Consider the following 21,009-nt stretch of genomic DNA (forward strand, 5'->3'; position numbering starts at 1 on the left):
TTCATAGGATCTAACTTCTAATTTGGGTATTTGACACTCACCTGTGCAATTTAGGACAGTTAGTCCGTGTGGAAGGGGTGTATATCCTCAGAAATATTTAAAACCCTCTCTTCTTTATGGATGAGGAGATGTTACCCAAAGAGAGTGTGTGCAGAACAAATTGCCAGAGTAAAGAATAAAAGAGAAATTTCCTGACTAGGCCTGTGCCCTCTCCATTATGTCATTTTAAATTGTAATTCTATGCCCATATAGACACGCACATACACATTCATATAATTGTATATGAAATCATGTAATATATTCACACATATTTAAAGTTATATTTTTATGTTTAATATACTAAGTTTTGTGTTTTTAAATAAGTGCAAGCTCCTTGAGAGAGGATATTACAGAATATTCTTAAATTTTTATCCCTCTCGAAATATCAATCTGGGCTCTGGGCATCCGATAGAGAAAGGTGTTCTGTGGAATATTTAATAGGATTCAATCCTTCGTGGATCCGGGCCGGGCTTTGGCCTTCTCCCCGAGCTGCCGCAGCACAGGTGAGTGAGTGAGTCCGCTCCAGCCCCTAGCCGGGGTTTCGGGGCGCCGTGGAGCCGCACACCGAGCCTCTGCCTGCGCAGGAAAGGTTTCGCTGGAGGTTGGGGGTTTTCCAGCAAGTAAGTCTGCGAGCGCTGCGGGGTGTCGAGCGGCCGCGCGGAGGAACGGGGGACACAGATTGGGAGTGGGGGGTGAGGCGGTGGGTGGCGTGAAAGGTGCAAGGGACTTGTCAGGCGACCTTTTTTTCCTCTGGAAATGAGAGGGCGATCAGAGGCGCCTGTTGCCAGGCAACCTGCAGACGCGGCCCGGACTGTCCAGGCCTTTTCCCGAACGTCCTTCCAGCCAGTGCGGTCAGAGGTTCAGGTGGAAGCGCCCTTCTCTAAACTCACAGTTTGTTAGGTCCAGTGCCTTTGGCTGTCCACTGTGTCCCTCACCTTGGGAAATTCCCAGATAATACGAAGGGAGTAGGAAATTCCTTTTGGTACATTGTGGGTGCTCTGTAGTATGATTTTGGGGGAACCAATAGGAGCGCAAGGAGGGTTACTCTGCTTTGTTCAAAATCAGGAATGACCTCAAATTCGGTTCAGAGGCCTGGGTCTGTGATCACCTGGGATCCACAGTAGACTTGGTCGCTGCCCTCATGAAGCTTAAATACCAAACTGTGTCTCTTTCCTTTTCTCTTGTTTTATGAGTTGGATCAGATCAGTTTATTCTGTGCTCTCCGTTATAGTCTGACTTGGTATACGTAATATTAATAACTACTAATATCACTCATTGAAAGAAATGATAATTGGAATTGGAAATACTCATTCTTAAAAAATGAGGGAAGAGGGAAGCGGACTCCATTCTCTTTGGTAGCACTAAGATATCAGCCAACAATATTTATTAGTGGAATGACATCTGATGACTTGCAGCAGTTTGAGTGGGGACACAAGCCATTTAGAAGTGTTCTTTGCTTCTGCCACCCCCAACCTCCAACATATCCCAAATGGAAACCCTTGGCATGTGTTGCAAAGATTGGCCCACAGCTGTTTCTTTGGAGTGCTGATTCTTGCGCACCAGAGTCAGGTTTCTGGTATTTGTTAACCTCTACAGCTGATTAATTACCCTCTGATTTTTCTATCAGCTGTTCCAGCGAGGATACAGTATATTGGAAGAAAGTCTGAAAACTGTGTATGAACTCAGGTTCTGCAATAATTGGCAACAATTTGGCCAAGTAAAATTCACTTTTCTGGATCTCAGCTTGCTCAGCTTTAAAATCAGAAGGTTGGGCTGTTTTGTCACTGAAGCACTGGCCAACTCTTAAGATCCTCTAAGTGGGGTGTCAGAGGCCTAACTCCTTTAATTCTGTAAATCCAGGAGTGTTCCATATATGATGGCATTGTCTTTTGAATAGTTTTACTATATCTGAATAAAGCATTTTTATTCTATGAAATTCTGAATTAACGTACATCTGACTTGACTGCATTCATTTTTTAACAAATGTTTATGAAGTTCTTACTCTTTTCTAGGTTTTGTGAGTCCTGAGAGATACAGTGAGCAAAGCCAGTAGTCCTGGCCTTAGTAAGGTTACAGTCTTTTATTAAAGACTGGAGACTATCGTTCAGTGCTACAAACACCTTATCTCATTGTTTGAAAAGGGAATTAAATGTTGGCCTTATGATTATGTCATGATGTACAGAGATGTGAAACTAAGAATATGTTAAAATGTACACATGCATTTGGCTATGCATTAATTTATTTGTTGACAAAATAAATATTTATTAATTATCTATGCTATATTAAGGGCAGGAGATACCAACCTTTCTGATCTTGGTCGTTTATTAGGGAAATGGAAAGCAAATTACAGTGAAGAGTGATGGCTGTCATGACTGGGAAAGTACAGGGGCCAGGAGGACCTGGACATTTGAGGATTTAACTTTTGCCATTTTATTATTTGCAAATGAATTGTGACCTAAAGTGAAGTAGGGTGATTTTGAAATGGCTGCAATCATTGCTAAGCTATAAATAATTAAGAGGCTGATGTGTGGGGAAAATCACTGTGATGATGGCTCAGTATCCCTGTCTCAGCTTGGGTTTGTTACCTGTAAATATTGTGTCAAATACAGTAACTCCTACGATTAATCTAACAACCCAGCCTCCAAAACAAACAAACAAATCTCCAAACCAAACCAGTAGCAACTTTCAAAACAGTTATTTCCTTATGAAAAATGGCTCTGAAAGGACAGCTGTCCATAGAACTATAGTAGTTTCAAATACGATGATTTGTGATATTTTTAGGATAAGTCTATTGTTAGTTGATAAATCTTCTTGATTTTATTCTTAGAGTTGAATTCCAGACTGAAGACAAGGGTTTGAGGGGAGGGGTGGTCTGCACATGAAATGAAGAAAAACCCTGTACATAAATTCATAAGGAACTGGGGTATCTTTTAGGTAAAAGTTTTCATTGGGGAGAGTCAAATAAGAATACCTTTTAATAATAATGATGACTACCATTTGTTGAATGTTACATTATTCCAGAAGGATGAGAAAAGTGCTAACATTAAATTTACTTTACATATCAGAAACATTGGCTCAGAGAGATGAAGTTCTTACTTAAGCTTAAATTATGGGAAAATGACAAAAATTAGCATGATAACAAATAGCTGGCATTATGACATGCTATGTTTAAAAAAACTCAGAAATAATTTATGATTAAATAAACTCAAGGTTAAGTATAGAAAAAAGTATGAAGGAATAATTTAAAAAATTATCTTTGGTAATATAAGGATGAAGTATAAAATATACAACATTTTAATATCAGATACATTCACTGATCTATATTTTGTAAATATTTTCAAGCTTAACTATGTTCAACATTCTCTTGCAAGCATTTTTACCAATCAGCACATAGTTACTAATTAAAACGTTCACTCTATTTTATTCTTCGTATTAGATGAAGAATACTTTTCCTAAAAATATTTTCATTAGCCTACTATGGCAAAACCAAAACTAATAAAAGTTAGGATAAAGAAAATAAATATATATCTCAATGTGGTGGAGAAAAGGGACATGCATTGGTTTCTTTTTGCTGCTAAAAGATTATCATGAATTTAGCAGTTTAAAACCGTCAATTTATTCGTTTATAATTCTGGAGGTCGGAATCAGTCTTCAGGTGCTAAAACTCAGCTGTCAGCAGGGGTGATTCCTTCTGGAGGCTTCAGGGCAGAATTCATTCTTTGCCTCTTCTGCCCTGTGGAGACTTCTCATGGCCTCTTCCTTCAGAGCCAGCTGCGTGGGTAGCATCTTTGCCACTCTCTGACCTCTGCTTCCCTCTTATTCAGACTGTCGCACCTGCCTCTGATAAGGACCGTGATGATTACTTTGAGTCCACTAGATAATTCAGGATAATGTCTCCATCTCAAAATCCGTAATTACACTTGAAAAGTACTCTTTTCTATGTATGGTAATGTATTTACAGGGTCTAGGGATTAGGATGTGGATGTCTTTAGGGCCATGTGCTTAGACACCCGCAGGGCATAATTTAACTGCCTTACAAATAGCTGATTCTGGTGAAAGAAATAAAAGTGATTAACCGGATGATGCTTTCCATGTGATATTATTATGTCATTTGTGTGGCTTATTAAAATAAGGTTAAGAATTACTTTATATTTATTTTGCTTTTTTCAAAGTAGACTGCCTGATAACACTAACGTGAATGGATTTAGTGGTTAAAGGAGTTGCTGCTGCTTCTAGGAGCCAAATTCCACCATTCTCTGGAGGAAAGAAGCCTCTACAAGTATGTGAGTGATATCATTTCCCTGTTTCAGGATGATTCATTCAGTGATTTTCTGATGCTTTCTTTATGTCTTTTTCTATGACTACTAATACTCACAAATTCTTAGGATAAACATTTCCTAGATTTGAAGAATGGAACTACCAAAATTGAAGATAATAATTATGTGAAAAATTTGCCACTGCTTGAGTTAGTTTTATTTTTATTTATTTATTTATTTTTTAAATTTTGAAAACCACTTTATTTTTTTAATTTATTTGTTTTTATTGTTAAGTCATAGCTGTGTACATTAGTGCAATCAAGGGGTATAATGTGCTGGTTTCATATACAATCTGAAATATTCTCATCAACCAGTTCAACGTAGCCTTCATGGCATTTTCTTAGTTACTGTATGTAGGCATTTGTATTCTGCATTTAGTAAGTTTCGCCTGTACCCATTCTAAGATGCACGGTAGGTGTGGCCCCACCCATTACCCTCCCTCCACCAAAACCTCCCCCTTCCCTTCCCCTTCCTTGGCCCTTTCCCCATAGTCTTGTGCTATAGTTGGGTTATAGCCTTCATGTGAAAACTATAGTTTAGCTTCATAGTAGAGCTGAGTACATTGGATACTTTTCCTTCCACTCCTGAGATACTTTGCTAAGAAGAATATGTTCCAGCTCCATCCATGTAACCATGAAAGAGGTAAAGTCTCCATCTTTCTTTAAGGCTGCATAATATTCCATGGTATACATGTACCACAATTTGCTAGTCCATCTGTGGGTCGATGGGCACTTGGGCTTCTTCCATGACTTAGCGATTATGAATTGGGCTGCAGTAAACATTCTGGTACAGATGTCTTTGTTATATTGTGACTTTTGGTCTTCTGGGTATAAACCTAGTAAAGGAATTACAGGATCGAATGGCAGGTCTATTTTTAGGTCTCTAAGTATTCTCCAAACATCCTTCCAGAAGGGACGAATTAGTGTGCATTCCCACCAGCAGTGTAGAAATGTGCCCTTTTCTCCACATCCACGCCAACATCCCTGGTTTTGGGATTTTGTTATATGGGCTACTTTTACTGGGGTTAGGTGATATCTCAAAGTAGTTTTGATTTGCATTTCTCTGATGATGAAGGATGATGAGCTTTTTTTCATGTGTTTGTAGATTGTGTGTCTGTCTTCTTTAGAGAAGTTTCTCTTCAAGTCCCTTGCCCACCCTGAGATGGGATCACCTGTTCTTTTCTTGCTAATACGTTTGAGTTCTCTGTGGATTCTGGTTATTAGACCTTTATCGGAGGTATAACCTGCAAATATTTTCTCCCATTCTGAGGGCTATCTGCTTGCTTTACTTACTATGTTCTTGGCTGTGCAGAAGCTTTTTAGTTTGATCAGGTCCTAGTAGTGTATTTTTGATACTGCTTCAATTGCCTGGGCAGTCCTCCTCATAAAATATTCACCCAGGCCAATTCCTTCAAGAGTTTTCCCTGCACTTTCTTCAGGTATTTTTATAGTTTCATGTCTTAAGTTTAAATCTTTAATCCGGTGAGAGTCTTTCTTAGTTAATGGTAAAAGGTGTGGGTCCAGTTTCAATCTTCTACAGGTTGCCAGCCAGTTTACCCAGCACCGTTTGTTAAATAGGGAATCTTTTCCCCACTGAATGTTCTTAATTGGCTTGTCAAAGATCAAATAACGGTAAGTAGCTGGATTCATCTCTTGGTACTCTATTCTGTTCCACACATTTACTTCTCTGTTTTTGTGCCAAAACCATGCTGTTTTGATCACTATCGATTTATAGTACAGTCTCAGGTCTGGTAGCATGATTCCTCCTGCTTTGTTTTTATTGCGCAGTAATGTTTTGGCTATTTGAGGTTTTTTCTGATTCCATATAAAACGAAGTATTATTTTTTCAAGATCTTTAAAATATGACAATGGAGCTTTAATAGGAATTGCATTAAAATTATATATTGCTTTGGGTAATATGGACATTTTAACAATGTTGATTCTTCCCAGCCATGAGCATGGTATGTTTTTCCATCTGTTAAGATCTTCAGCTATTTCTTTTCTTAAGGTTTCATAGTTCTCTTTATAGAGATCTTTCACATCCTTTGTTAGGTATACTCCAAAATATTTCATCTTCTTTGGCACTGCTGTGAAAGGAATAGAGTCTATGACTGTTTTTTCAGCTTGGTTATTGTTGGTATATATAAAGGCTACAGATTTATGGGTGTTGATTTTGTAGCCTGAGACATTGCTGTATTCCTTGATCACTTCTAAAAGTTTTTATTTATTTATTTATTTATTTATTTATTTTTATTAAATCATAGCTGTGTACATTAGTATGATCATGGGGCACCATACACTTGCTTCATAGATCGTTTGACACATTTTCATCACACTAGTTAACATAGCTTTCGTAGCATTTTCTTAGTTATTTTGCTAAAACCTTTACATTCCACATTTACTAGGATTCACATATACCCTTGTAAGATGCACCGCAGGTGTAATCCCATTAATCCCCCTCCCTCCACCTATCTCCCCTCTCTCTCCCCTCCCTTTCTCCCTTCTCCCTTCTCCCTATTCTTAGGTTGTAACTGGGTTATAGCTTTCATATGAAGGTCCTACATTAGTTTCATAATAAGGGTGAGTACACTGGGTACTTTTTCTTCCATTCTTGAGACACTTTACTAAGAAGAATATGTTCCAGCTCCATCCATGTAAACATGAAAGAGGTAAAGTCTCCATCTTTTTTTAAAGCTGCATAATATTCCATGGTATACATATACCACAATTTATTAATCCATTCGTGGATCGATGGGCACTTGGGCTTTTTCCATGACTTAGCAATTATGAATAGGGCTGCAATAAATATTCTGATACAAATATCTTTGTTATGATGTGATTTTTGGTCTTCTGGGTATATGCCCAGTAGAGGGATTACAGGATCGAATGGCAGATCTATTTTTAGATCACTAAGTGTTCTCCATATCTCTTTCCAAAAGGAATGTATTAATTTGCATTCCCACCAGCAGTGCACAAGTGTTCCCTTTTCTCCACATCCACACCAACATCTCTGGTCTTGGGATTTTGTGATATAGGCTAGTCTCAATGGAGTTAGATGATATCTCAAAGTAGTTTTGATTTGCATTTCTCTGATGATTGAAGATGATGAGCATTTTTTCATATGTCTGAAGGCCGTGCGCCTGTCTTCTTCAGAGAAGTTTCTCTTCAAGTCCCTTGCCCAGCCTGCGATGGATCCCTTGTTCTTTTCTTGCTGATGCGTTTGAGTTCTCTGTGGATTCTGGTTATTAAACCTTTGTCGGAGACATAACCTGTAAATATCTTCTCCCATTCTGAGGGCTGTTTGCTTGCTTTACTTACTGTGTTCTTGGCTGTGCAGAAGCTTTTTAGTTTGATCAAGCCCAATAGTGTATTTTTGAAGCAGCTTCAATTGCCCGGGGGGTCCTTCTCATAAAAAACTCGCCCAACTCAATTTCTTCAAGGGTTTCCCTGCACTCTCTTCTAGTATTTTTATAGTTTCATGTCTTAGGTTTAAATCTTTAATCCAGTGAGAGTCTATCTTGGTTAATGGTGAGAGGCGTGGGTCCAGTTTCAGTCTTCTACAGGTTGCCAGCCAGTTCACCCAGCATCATTTGTTAAATAGGGAATCTTTTCCCCACTGAATGTTTTTAATTGGCTTGTCAAAGATTAAATAACGGTAATTAGCTGGATTCATCTCTTGGTTCTGTATTCTGTTCCAGACATCTACTTCTCTGTTTTTGTGCCAGTACCGTGCTGTTTTGATCACTATCGATTTTGTAGTATAGTCTGAGGTCTGGTAGCATGATTCCTCCTGCTTTGTTTTTATTTTTGAGTAATGTTTTGGCTATTTGAGGTTTTTTTCTGATTCCATATAAAACGAAGTATTATTTTTTCAAGATCTTTAAAGTATGACAGTGGAGCTTTAATGGGGATTGCATTGAAATTATATATTGCTTTGGGTAGTATGGACATTTTAACAATGTTGATTCTTCCCAACCATGAGCATGGTATATTTTTCCATTTGTTAACATTCTCGGCTGTCTCTTTTTTTAGAGTTTCATAGTTCTCTTTATAGAGATTTTTCACGTCCTTTGTTAGATAAACTCCCAAGTATTTCATCTTCTTTGGCACTACTGTGAATGGGATAGAGTCCTTAACTGTTTTTTCAACTTGACTATTTTTGGTATATATAAAGGCTACCAATTTATGAATGTTGATTTTGTAACCTGAGACACTGCTGTATTCCTCGATCACTTCTAATAGTTTTGTAGTAGAGTCCTTAGTATTTTCCAGATATACAATCATCATCTGCGAAGAGCGAAAGTTTGATCTCTTCTGACCCTATGTGGATACCCTTGATCGCCTTTTCTTCCCTAATTGCAGTGGCTAAAACTTCCATTACAATGTTAAAGAGCAATGGAGACAATAGGCAGCCTTGTCTGGTTCCTGATCTGAGTGGAAATGATTCCTATTTAACTCCATTCAATATGATATTGGCTGTGGGTTTGCTGTAGATGGTCTCTATCAGTTTAAGAAATGTCCCTTCTATACCAATTTTCTTAAGTGTTCTGATCATGAAGGGATGTTGGATGTTATCAAAAGCTGTTTCTTCATCGATTGAGAGAATCATATGGTCTTTGTTTTTAAATTTGTTTATGTGCTGAATTACATTTATAGATTTACGTATATTGAACCAGCCTTGAGACCCTGGGATAAAACCGACTTGGTCATGATGTATGATTTGTTTGATATGTTGCTGGATCTGTTTGTTAGAATCTTGTTGAATATTTTTGCATCTATATTCATTAGTGATATTGGTCTGTAATTTTCTTTTCTTGTTGGGTCTTTTCCTGGTTTGGGGATCAGGGTGATGTTTGCTTCATAGAATGTGTTGGGTAGTCTTCCTTCTTTTTCTACCTTTTGGAACAGGGTGAGTAATATAGGTACTAATTCCTCTTTAAAGGTTTGGTAGAATTCTGATGTAAAACCATCTGGTCCCGGGCTTTTCTTTTTGGGGAGATTTTGTATGGTTGATGTTATTTCTGAACTTGATATGGGCCTGTTCAACATTTCCACTTGATTTTGGTTAAGTCTTGGAAGGTGACATGCTTCCAAGTAACGGTCCATTTCCTTCAGATTTTCATATTTCTGAGAGTAAAGTTTCTTGTAATATTCATTAAGGATTTTTTGGATTTCTGAGGAGTCTGTTGTTATTTCGTCTTTGTTATTTCTGATTGATGAGATTAGAGATTTTACTCTTTTTTTCCTGATTAGGTTGGCCAAAGGTTTATCTATTTTGTTGACCTTTTCAAAAAACCAGCTTTTTGATTTATTGATCTGTTGTATTATTCTTTTGTTTTCAATTTCATTTGATTTTGGTTATTTCTTTTCTTCTACTGGATTTGGGGTTGGAGTGTTCTTCCATTTCCAGTCTCTTGAGATGTCCCATTAAGTTGCTTACTTCCTCTCTTTCCGTTCTCCTGAGGAAGGCTTGCAGTGCTATAAATTTCCCTCTTAGAACTGCCTTTGCGGTGTCCCAGAGGTTCTGATAGTTCATGTCTTCATTGTCGTTTTGTTCTAGAAATTTGGCAGTTTCCTTCTTGATCTCATCTCTGACCTAGCTATCATTCAGCATAAGGTTATTTAACTTCCATGTTTTTGTATGTGTATGCAGATTCCTGTTGTTACTCATCTCAAGTTTTATTCCATGATGGTCCAAGAAGATGCATGGAATAACTTCTATTCCTTTAAATTTACTGAGGTTAGACTTGTGACCTAAGATGCGATCGATTCTGGATTAAGTTCCGTGGGCTGATGAGAAGTATGTGTATTCAGTTTTGTTGGGATGAAATGTTCTGTAGAAGTCTGCTAAATCTAAATGCTGGATGGTTAGATTTAAATCTAGAATTTCTTTACTCAGCTTTTTGTTGGAGGATCGATCCATCATTGCTAAAGGAGTATTAAAATCTCCGACTATTATAGAGTTGGAGGAAATGAATGTCTGTTAGAGTTTCTCTTATAAATTGAGGTGCATTCTGGTTGGGTGAATAGATATTAATAATTGAAATCTCATCATATTGAGTCTTACCCTTAAGAAATATGAAGTGACCATTTTTGTCCTTCCTTACTTTTGTTGGTTTAAAGCCTATTGTATCCACAAATAAAATTGCAACTCCTGCTTTTTTCTGGTTACTATTTGCCTGAAATTTGGGTGACCATCCTTTCACCCTGAGTCTGTATTTGTCTTTTAAGTTAAGATGTGACTCTTGTATGCAACAAATGTCTGGCCTGAGTTTTTGTTTCCAGTCAGCTAACCTATGTCTCTTTAGAGGGCAGTTTAAGCCATTCACATTAATGGAGAGTATTGATAAGTTTGGTGAAATTTGGGGTATTGAGTTTTTCGAAAGTCCAGTGGACATGTTTAATCCTTTTGACATTGTGGAAGTTGGAGTTTGATCAGAAGTTTCTGAGTGAGTTTACTTTTGTAGTAGAGGATTGGGTTGGTTATTATGGAGGATAGGTCAGAGAATATCCTGAAGAGCTGGTTTGGTTATGGCAAATTTATTTAGCATATGTATGTCATTAGAGTATTTAATTTCTCCATCATAAATGAAACTCAGTTTAGCTGGGTACAAGATCCGGGGTTGAGAGTTGTTTTGCTTGAGGAGATTAAACGTTGATGACCACCTTCTTCTGGCTTGAAAAGTTTCAGCAGAGAGATCTGCAGTCATTCTAATGTTCTTCCCTTTGAAGGTAATAGATTTCTTTCACCTGGCCGCTTTGAGAATTTTCTCCTTCATATTAACTTTAGTGAAGTTAATTATGATATGCCTGGGGGATGTCTTATTGGGGTTGAGTCGTGCTGGGGTTCTGAAGCTATCTGCTATCTGAATTTCAGGTTCTCTAGGCATGTCTGGAAAATTCTCTTTCATAATTTCATGCAGAAGGACCTCCGCGCCCAGTGAGGCCACTTCATCTGTTTCAGGAATTCCTATGAGTTGGATATTTGCCTTCTTCGAGTTATCCCAGAGTTCTCTGAGTGAGTGATCCATTTTTGCTCTCCATTTCTCTTCCTCTTTGAGAGTTTGGGAGCGTTCAAAGGCTTTGTCTTCAATGTCGGAGATCCTTTCTTCTGCTTGGTCCATTCTGTTGCTGAGGGATTCTACTGTATTTTTCATATCTTTGAGGGCTGCAAATTCTTGTTTCAGTGTGTCTAAGTCTTTGGTGGTTTTGTCCTTAAATTCATTAAATTCTTGAGACAGCTTTTGAATTTCTCCACGAATTCCTAATCCATTTTGTTAATCTTGTTTGCTATCCAAATTCTGAATTCAATTTCTGACATCTCAGCCAGTTGTTTGTGAATGGGATCTTCAATTACATCTGCCGTGTCTTTCCTTGGCGAGGTTGATCTATTCTGGTTATTCATGTTACCAGAGTTTTTCTGCTGATTCCGCCCCATGATTGTTTTACTCCCTTTGATTTTCCTTTGGTGTTTGTCGAGGACCCATACAGTGCTGTGGCCTGAGAAACTGGGGCCCTGTTGGTGTAGAGGGGCTAAGTGGTTCTGTCTTGTTTTCAGCTGGTTTCCATGTGACCCTAGTGAAACAGTTACTCTGGGTTGTAGTCTCAGCTGTGGAGAAATACCAGCAATTAAGTCACCCCACCCACCACAGGCAACAAATGGAAAAGGAAAATCAAACCTTCCTACAACCACACACCCAGGGCACCACCTGGATTTTCCTCAGGTGAGTGACTGAGTTCAAAAGGTCCAAGTCAATTGTTCAGTCAGCAGCTGCCTTGAGTGGGAGAGTTCAAGAGGTCCCTGGGAACTGGATCACAGGGGTCTGGTGACTGCTCTAAAATGGCTTGCTCCAGTGCTGCGTGGAGTCAGGAAGAGCCACCAGTAAATAGATCAGTCTGGGAAGATTGATGCCTCCTTCCCCACCTTGCAGCTCTGTCACACCCAGTCGCTGCTAGCCCCACAGGGCTGTGACCCAGTCAGTTGTCTGCAGTAAGCAGATACTCCAAGGGTTTGCACCTGCCTAAGTCACAGGGTAGTCTGTGTCTGCTCGACTAGGCCGCTATTCTCTGTCTTTATCCAGCATGGGGTGGTGTGGCCCCTGTCAACCTCGGGCACTTGATGGAGGCTGGAGGTGTTCACTCAGTTCCAGCCCCACCCTTAGTTTATGTTACAGGGTGAAGGGAACAACCCTGTGGGAGTTTGTTTCTGACCTTGCAGATTCCTCTGCAGAGGAGAGGCTGATTTGAGTTCCCAGAACCTGTGCCTCAGGCCCTTTCTTTAGTACTGCGGTTTTGTATTCGCAGCACGATCAGTTGTCGGCTGTAGCCTCTTGGCCTCCTTTGTCTATAGGCTGGTGATCCCCTAAGGGCCAGGTGCGTCTTAGGCTCTGTAGAGCAGTCCTCTGGATCAGCCCCACCCTGGGATTTTTTCCCGGCTCTGCAGGTGTGTTTTCTAGTCCCTGTGTTCCACCCAGGTCGGTACCGTCTCAGGAAGACCCTGTACTCACGGGGCCTGTGTTTCAGTCCCAGGTCTGTTCCATGGTGGTTGCCATCTGAGAAGATGCTCGGCCTCATCTGGTTGCCCAGGAAGACAGGAGGAGAGGCTATGGGATATCTGGGGGTGGGTCTTGTTATTGCTGAAGACGGCTGTTGCTCTGCACCTCGGGGCTCCACCGCTCCAGTGTAATTCCCTCTCAGCTGACCGTCGTCTTCTCGCTCCTTTGCTACAGAGTCAGCACTGGCCAGCTGCAGTCCAGGTCCTGTCTACACTTCTTGAGAGTTCACCCAAGAATCTGGACTCCTTGGGGGGCAGGTCTCCAGATCACTGAGTGAGAGTGGAGGGGAGTGTTAGGAGCTCAGAGCTGCAGGTCGTAACACCAAGCTCATTGAGACCAAATGAACAAATAAACAGATACAAAGGTTCCCAGGCACATGGGCCCGTAGATACAGAGACAGACGGAAACACATAGACATACAGGCAACAGCCATGACAACAGCAGTGTAAGAACAGCTGCAATAAAAATAGTGATAATCGTAAAATAATTGAAAGAAAGGAAAAAAAGAGAGAAAAAAGTGGTGTTAGAAGGAATGTTAAATGAGAAGAAAGAAGAAATTAAAATTAGAAGACATAGAAATAAAAAATATATCTATATAAAAAGTAATAATAAAAAATTATCGAAATCTCCTCTAAGAAAATGGTGAGGAAAAAACAGACAAAAACAAAACAACAAAAAAACCCACGAAAACCAAAAAAACAAAACAAAACAAAAAAAAGGCACCAACTACAAAAATATTTTTGTGTGTAGAAATATACCTATAAATATCTATACGTCTGCTGTAGGGATCAACTTTCGTAGGAATATATTCATACTGCAATATACTTTCTGGACACCAGGTGGTGCTGTGAGTGGTTCCGAGACATACCTGATTTACAGTTTATACTGTTACCATGGTAACCACCTTCCATGGCCGATCGCATTTTGGAGTTTCCGTAAAAGTTTGTCGGCTAAGAATAGTGCAACCTCGGCTGTTCTTTTCCAGACAGTGCTTGCGACCGACCTTCCCACTCAGTGCAGGTATCCACGCTTCCTAAGTCCCTCCACTCTGTTCCCAGGTTCCCCCGCAAACTGGCAACTGCATTTGGCCATAAGGGGAGCGGTGCTGAGTTTGCGTGGTCGTTGGTGGGCTCGTGGCTCTATCTCCTGTAGCTGGTTCCCGTGGCTTCAGCAGCCAAAGCTGGTCCACGGCTTCAGTAGCTTCGCGGCTCCAGAAGCCAAAGCCGGGTCCTAGGCTTCAAGCTGGTTCCTGTGGTTGGAGCGCTCGGGGGAGTTATTCTGAGTTTTATGGTTCAGAGTTTCCCTTTTGGATGGGCGCCCACCAGTTTGCTGTGCAGCCTGAACCGCCAGCCCCCTCCAACACCTGGGGTAAAGTTGCCCGCCCTTTTGGGTAGTTCAAAATGTCTGTTTCCCGGGCAGGATCCCTTCCCTTCAGTTGTCCAACAGTTTGCCCAGCACCCCATGGTTTTGAGTGGCTCTCCTTTCGGATGCCTCCCTCAGTTCAGGATTAATTATTTGTCAATTGGATTTTGTCAGCATTTATAAGCTGCTGACCTCCATAGGGGAGGGGCCTGCTGGCCGGCACGGCCGAGCAGGGAAGAATCTCTACAACAGAGTCAGTGATTTTAAATTACCTCTCATATATAGCAAACCGCCAGTTCGCTGGGCGTCTCCAGCTGTCTGTGCACTCCAATAATCCACACACAGGGAGGGTCCAGACCGCCTTTTCTCTCACCTGGTGGCTTGGGAGAAGTGGGCTACACATCTGTCCTGTCCACCATCATGCTCCGCCTCCCACTTCTAAAAGTTTTGTAGTAGAATCCCTCGTGTTTTCCAGATATACGATCATATCATCTGCGAAAAGTGAAAGTTTGATCTCCTCTGACCCTATGTGGATACCCTTGATCACCTTTTCTTCCCTAACTGCAATGGCTAAAACTTCCATTACAATGTTAAAGGGCAATGGAGACAATGGGCAACCTTGCCTGGTTCCTGATCTAAGTGGAAATGATTTTAATTTAACTCCATTCCATACGATATTGGAGGTGGGTTTGCTGTAGATGGCCTCTATTAGTTTAAGAAATGTCCCTTCTATACCAATTTTCTTAAGTGTTCTGATCATGAAGGGATGCTGGATATTATCAAAAGCTTTTTCTGCATCAATTGAAAGAATCATATGGTCCTTATTTTTTAGTTTGATTTACGTATATTGAACCAGCCTTGAGACCCTGGGATAAATCCCACTTGGTCGTGGTGTATAATTTTTTTGATGTGTTGTTGGTTTCTGTTTGTTAGGATCTTATATAGTATTTTAGCATCAATATTCAATAGTGATATTGGTCTATAATTTTCTTTTCTTGTTGGGTCTTTCCCTGGTTTTGGGATCAGGGTGATGTTTGCTTCGTAGAATGTGTTGGCTAATATTCCTTCTTTTTCTATGTTTTGGAAGGGGTTTAGTAGTATAGGTAATAGTTCTTCTTTAAAGGTTTGGTAGAATTCTGACATAAAGCCATCTGGTCCCTGGCTTTTTTAGGGAGATTTTGTATAATTGATGGTATTTCAGAACTTGATATAGGCCCTGTTCAACATTTCCACTTCGTTCTGGCTAAGTCTTGGTAGGTGGCGTAGTTCCAGGTATTGGTGGATTTCTTTCAGATTTTCATATTTCTGAGAGTAGATTTTCTTGTAGTATTCGTTAAGGATTTTTTGAATTTCTGAGGGGTCTTTTGTTATTTCATCTTTACCATTTCTGATTGTTGAAATTAGAGATTTTACTTTTTTTCCTGGTTAGGTTGGCCAAAGGTTTATCTATTTTATTAATCTTTTCAAAAAACCAACTTCTGGATTTATTGATCTATTGTATAATTCTTTTGTTTTCAATTTCATTTAATTCTGCTCTGATTTTGGTTATTTCTTTTCTTCTGCTGGGTTTGGGGGTGGTGTGTTCTTCCTTCTCCAGTTGCTTGAGATGTCCCATTAAGTTGTTAACTTCCTCTTTTTCTGTTTTCTTGAGGAAGGCTTGCAGTGCTATAAATTTCCCTCTTAGGACTGCCTTTGCAGTATCGCAGAGGTTGTGATAATTCATTTCTTGATTGTTGTTTTGTTCCAAGAATTTGGTGATTTCCTTCTTAATCTCTTCTGTAACCCATCTATCCTTCAGCATAAGGTTGTTTAGCTTCCATGTTTTTGTATGGGTGTGCAGGTTCCTGTTGTTATTGAGTTCAACTTTTATTCCATGATGGTCTGAGAAGATGCAAGGAATAATTTCTATTTTTTTTTAATTTTCTGAGGTTAGACTTGTGGCCTAGGATGTGATCGATTTTGGAGTATGTTCCATGGGCTGATGAGAAGAATGTATAGTCAGTTTTGTTGAGATGAAATGTTCTGTAGATGTCTGTTAAGTCCAGATGTTGAATGGTTGAGTTTAAATCTAAAATTTCTTTGCTTAGCTTCTTTTTGGAGGATTTATCCAGCACTGCTAAAGGGGTGTTATAATCTCCAGCTACTATGGAAGTCGAGGAAATCGAGTTGCTCATGTCTGTTAGAGTTTCTCTTATAAATTGAGGTGTGTTGTGGTTGGGTGCATAAATATTAATAATAGAGATCTCATATTGAGTGTTACCTTTAACAAATATGAAGTGTCCATCTTTATCCTTAATTATTTTGGTTGGTTTAAAGCCTATTGCGTCTGTGAACAGAATTGCATCACCTGCTTTTTTCTGCTTTCCTTTTGCCTGGAATGTAGATGACCATCCCTACACCTTGAGTCTATATTTGTCTTTTAATGTAAGATGTGATTCTTGTATGCAGCAGATATCTGGTTTGAGTTTTTGTATCCAGACAGCCAACCTGTGCCTCTTTAGAGGACAGTTTAAACCATTCACATTAATTGAGAATATTGATAAGCCTTTCGAGAGTTCAGTGGACATTTTTAATCCTTTTTCGACTGTGGAAGTTGGAATTTGATCAAGATTTTCTGGGTGAGTTTAATTTTGTGGTGGAGGATTATGCTGGTCTTTATGGAGGATAGGTCTGAGAATATCCTGGAGAGCTGTTTTAGTTATGGCAAATTTCTTCAACATGTGAATATCATTGAAGTATTTAATTTCTCCGTCATAAATGTAACTCAGTTTAGCTGGGTATAGGATCCTGGGTTGAAAGTTATTTTGTTTTAGGAGATTAAAAGTTGATGACCATCCTCTTTTAGCTTGAAAGGTTTCAGCAGAGAGATCTGCAGTTATTCTAATATTCTACCCCTTATAAGTAATGGTTTTCTTTCGTCTGGCAGCTTTCAGAATTTTCTCCTTCATATTAACTTTAGTGAAATTGATTATGATGTATCTGGGGGATGTCTTATTCGAGTTGAGTCGTGCTGGAGTTCTGAAACTGTGTGCTATCTGAATTTCAGTATCTCTTGGCATATCTGGAAAGTTCTCCTTTATAGTCTCATGGAGAAGAGACTCCATGCCTTGTGAAGTCACTTCATCACTTTCTGGGATCCCTATAAGATGAATATTGGTTTTCTTCTAATTATCCTAGAGCTCTCTGAGGGAGTGATCTGTTTTTACCCTCCATTTCTCATCCTCTTTGAGAGTTTGGGAGCGTTTGAAAACTTTGTCTTCAATGTCAGAAATCCTTTCTTCTGCTTGCTCCATTCTGTTACTGAGGTATTTTACTGTGTTTCTCAGATCTCTGAGGGACGCAACTTCTTGTCTCAATGTGTCAAAATCTTTGATCATTTGGTCTTTGAATTTGTTGAATTCTTGAGATATATTTTGGGTTACTGCTTGGAGTTCTAATTCAATCTTATTTGCTATCCAGATTCTGAATTCGATTTCTGACATCTCAACTATTTGTTTGTGCATGGGATCTTGTGCTGTGTCTGCCCCATTGATCCTTGGGGGAGTTGATCTACTCTGATTATTCATATTGCCAGAGTTTTTCTGTTGATTTCGCCTCATGATTGTTTTTCCCCATTGCCTCTGGCCATCCTCAGAGTTGGGGAGGTGTCTCTCCAAGATTAGATCCCAGTGGGATCACTCTATTGTTGCTTGATCTTTGTAGGGAGTGACCCTGTGTAGTTCCTCTGGGGCTGCTCCAGCTAGGGAGTTCTGGTTGTGGAAGCAGCTCTGGTGTGTGACACACCCGGATCCAGCAATAGGGCGGGAGGTGGTGCACACGGTTCTGGGAGTGCCTAGCACCCAGTGACTTTGGCACAGAGAGCACAAGGCTCCAGCAGTCTCTGGCCAGGAGAAGGGCTCTCATAGAGGCAGGGAGGGCTCCGGAGGGCCTTCGGCTACCAGTATCCCTGGCCAGATGAGCATGCCAGTGTGGAGGCTGGGAGGCCACAAGAGGGAGGATGCAGGTTTGCATGGCTCCTGCAGTTCCTGGTCAGGAGATGCGGAGGTCCGTTTGGTGTGGGATTACGGCACAGATCTTATGGAGGTCCGGGCAGTGCCAAGCCCAGGGATTTGAGGTTGCTATGAGCTGTGACACCACAGCACTCTACCCAGGGCAACAGCCCGAGCCTCCAGTGTGCCAAAACTGTCTCACTTTGCCCCTAAGGGTTAAGGCTGTGAGGCAGCTCAGTCCCCGCCTTTAGGCTGCTCAGTCACTAGGTTTCTAGGTCCTGCCTGATCCTTGCTCTGGAACCCTGAGGTCGGAGCTTGGTGGGGCAATTCTCTCACACAGTGGCTCCCTGTAGCCCGGCTCGGTGGCTCTGTCTGGGACCCCAGACAATGCCCAAAGTTCTCCGCACTCCTGTTCAAGCTCTCCCCAAGGCAGTTCAACTGAGTGCCAAGTCCAAAAACACCGAAACAGTTCACAGGTAAGGCCTTTCCGGTTTGCAGTCTCACTGCTGCTTGTACTTATGGTTGCTGGCGTGATTAGGTCGATGGAACACACACAACCACTTGCCAGTTTCCCACTGTTTTTGTCCTCCTCTTGGGGTCCAGAGGTCCTTTTGGGGTCCAGACTCCTCTTGGAGTCTTATCTCCCCAGACTCACTGTGCCCAGTTGCAGGGAAGCTGTTACTCGGCCGCCATCTTTAATCCAAATCCTAGTTTTATTTTTTAAAAAAAGCTTACTGTCTTATTAGTGTTATTTGATAAATTATCTATACATCTACATAAAATATAAAAAAGAAAAACAAAGAAGAAAATCAATGTTTCCAACACTATGAAAAACTCTATTAACATTTTAGTGGATTTAATTAGTAAGTACCTCAATGTAAACTGCATATATAATTTTGTATCCTGCTTTTTTTTTTTTTTTTTTTGAGATGGAGTCTCACTTTGTGGCCCTCAGTACAGTGCCATGGCATCATAGCTGACAGCAACCTCAAACTCTTGGTCTCAAGTGCCCACCACAACACCTGGCTATTTTTAGAGATGTAGTCTTGCTCTTGCTCAGGCTGGTGTCGAACTCCTGAGCTCAATCAATCCACCCACCTTAGCCTCCCAGTGTGCTAGGATTACAGGTGTGAGTCACTACACCTGGCTCTGCTTTTTTAATATAATGTGAAGCATAAACATTTGATATTATTAAAAATGTGAAAATAATTTTAATGCTTGATAGAGGAAGTTTGAAAGATCATAAACCAAACTTCCTTTAAAGTGTATTTTATGTTTATTTTTAAACTTTGTTTATTTATTTTTTAGAGATAGGCTGTTGCTCTGTCACTCAGACTGGAGTGCAGTGGTATAATCACAAGTCACTGTAACCTTAAGCACCTGGGCTCGTGTGATCCTCCTGCTTCAGCCTCCTAAAGTGCTGAGTTTATAGATATGAATCACTGTACCCTGGCCATTGTGCTTATTTAAAATGGAATCTCAGTGACTGGGTTCTTTTGAATTTACTTATTTTGTACATACCAATGTGCTTGACATAAGGCTAAATGTAAAAGACCCAGCAATAAATGAGAAGTCTTTTCTCAAGGAGCCTTTAGTCTTGTAGGCAAAATTTATAATTCCAACAGTGTTAAATTCAACTGCAGAAATATGTACAAAATATATGGAGGTTCAAAGAAGAAGGAATGGTTAAATGTGGGGTTAGAGACGTCTTCAGTGAGGAATGATGTCTGTATTCATTGGAAGAAAGTACAGAATTTTGACAGGCAAAAAAGGTGGGGAGGGTATTCATTGGAAGAAAGTACAGAATTTTGACAGGCAAAAAAGGTGGGGAGGGCAGCCGGGGTAGTGATAATTATATGCTTAAAAATACAGAAGTATGAAGTATGGATAATTTAACTTGATATTTTATATTTGAACCAAAATTAAGTTATTTTGGAGAACCAATATTACATTTTGTGTTAGCTGGATGGAAAGAGAATCTTGGCATTAGGATTTTTATGTATTTTTTTCAACCTTCATAATTCACTGTTGGGTATTTCATTGATTAATTAAGGGCACGTTTAAACTTACTTTGCGCACCACAGAATTGGGTAAGCATTTAATATTAAATTTAATTTGGAAGCATATAACAGTGATACATATCTTCTTGCTGTTTTTATTATTTGAAATACTTGAATACCTAGTGCTTGCCAGTGATCACAATAAATGTCTAAACAACTCATATCACTTAATTCTTACAGCATACCTTTGACTTGGGTACTATGACTCACCTGTTTTTAGGTATGAAAGAATTAAGGCTCTTGGAGATGAAGCATTTTGCCAGATTTTGAACTCCAGTTTTGACTTCAAGACCTCTGCTCCTTAGTTTGTGTTGAACCATCTTCCCCACATGAAGGAGTCAGTGCTTTGAGGTTCTTATGGTCTCTTGTGGGATGAGTTAAATCTGAATTCCTTGGTAATTTGAGTCAAAGAAGCCCTCATTGTTACTCAAAATATCAAGCACAGTATTACACCATTTCTGCCCGATTGTTTGGTTATCATAATATTGAAATTTCAATATTTTCTTGGTTCTTAACATGATGACTACTATTGTGACCTTGTTCTGCTCAAGTATTCCCTACCTTAGGTCCTGGTGCCTTTTTCTCTCTACTAGGAAGTTTCCGTTAGTGGCAGAGTTAGGTATACTTATTAGAGCTTGTTTCAGAAGGAAAAAATCGTTCCAGCTGTCCAGATGACTGTCTTAGAGTCT

The 21,009-nt window shown here is 40.0% G+C and overlaps 1 protein-coding gene across 6 annotated transcripts in view; it reads left to right on the plus strand.

Annotated features, from left to right (window-relative positions):
• Positions 1 to 21,009, plus strand: part of CAPS2 (calcyphosine 2) — a 111,614-nt gene that overhangs the window by 33,707 nt on the left and 56,898 nt on the right. For 3 of the 6 annotated variants that reach the window (XM_053586061.1, XM_053586056.1, XM_053586059.1), the window contains exons 1-2: positions 580 to 659; positions 4,212 to 4,318. In XM_053586061.1, coding sequence (XP_053442036.1) covers positions 4,238 to 4,318 — 81 coding nt within the window. In that variant the 5' untranslated portion in view covers positions 580 to 659; positions 4,212 to 4,237. Of the gene's footprint in view, positions 1 to 579; positions 660 to 4,211; positions 4,319 to 21,009 lie in introns of those variants that run through there. The other 3 variants (XM_053586057.1, XM_053586060.1, XM_053586058.1) reach the window with 2 other exon arrangements.

Source organism: Nycticebus coucang, chromosome 3, assembly GCF_027406575.1.
Source record: "Nycticebus coucang isolate mNycCou1 chromosome 3, mNycCou1.pri, whole genome shotgun sequence".
In the NCBI taxonomy this organism is placed as follows: domain Eukaryota; kingdom Metazoa; phylum Chordata; class Mammalia; order Primates; family Lorisidae; genus Nycticebus; species Nycticebus coucang.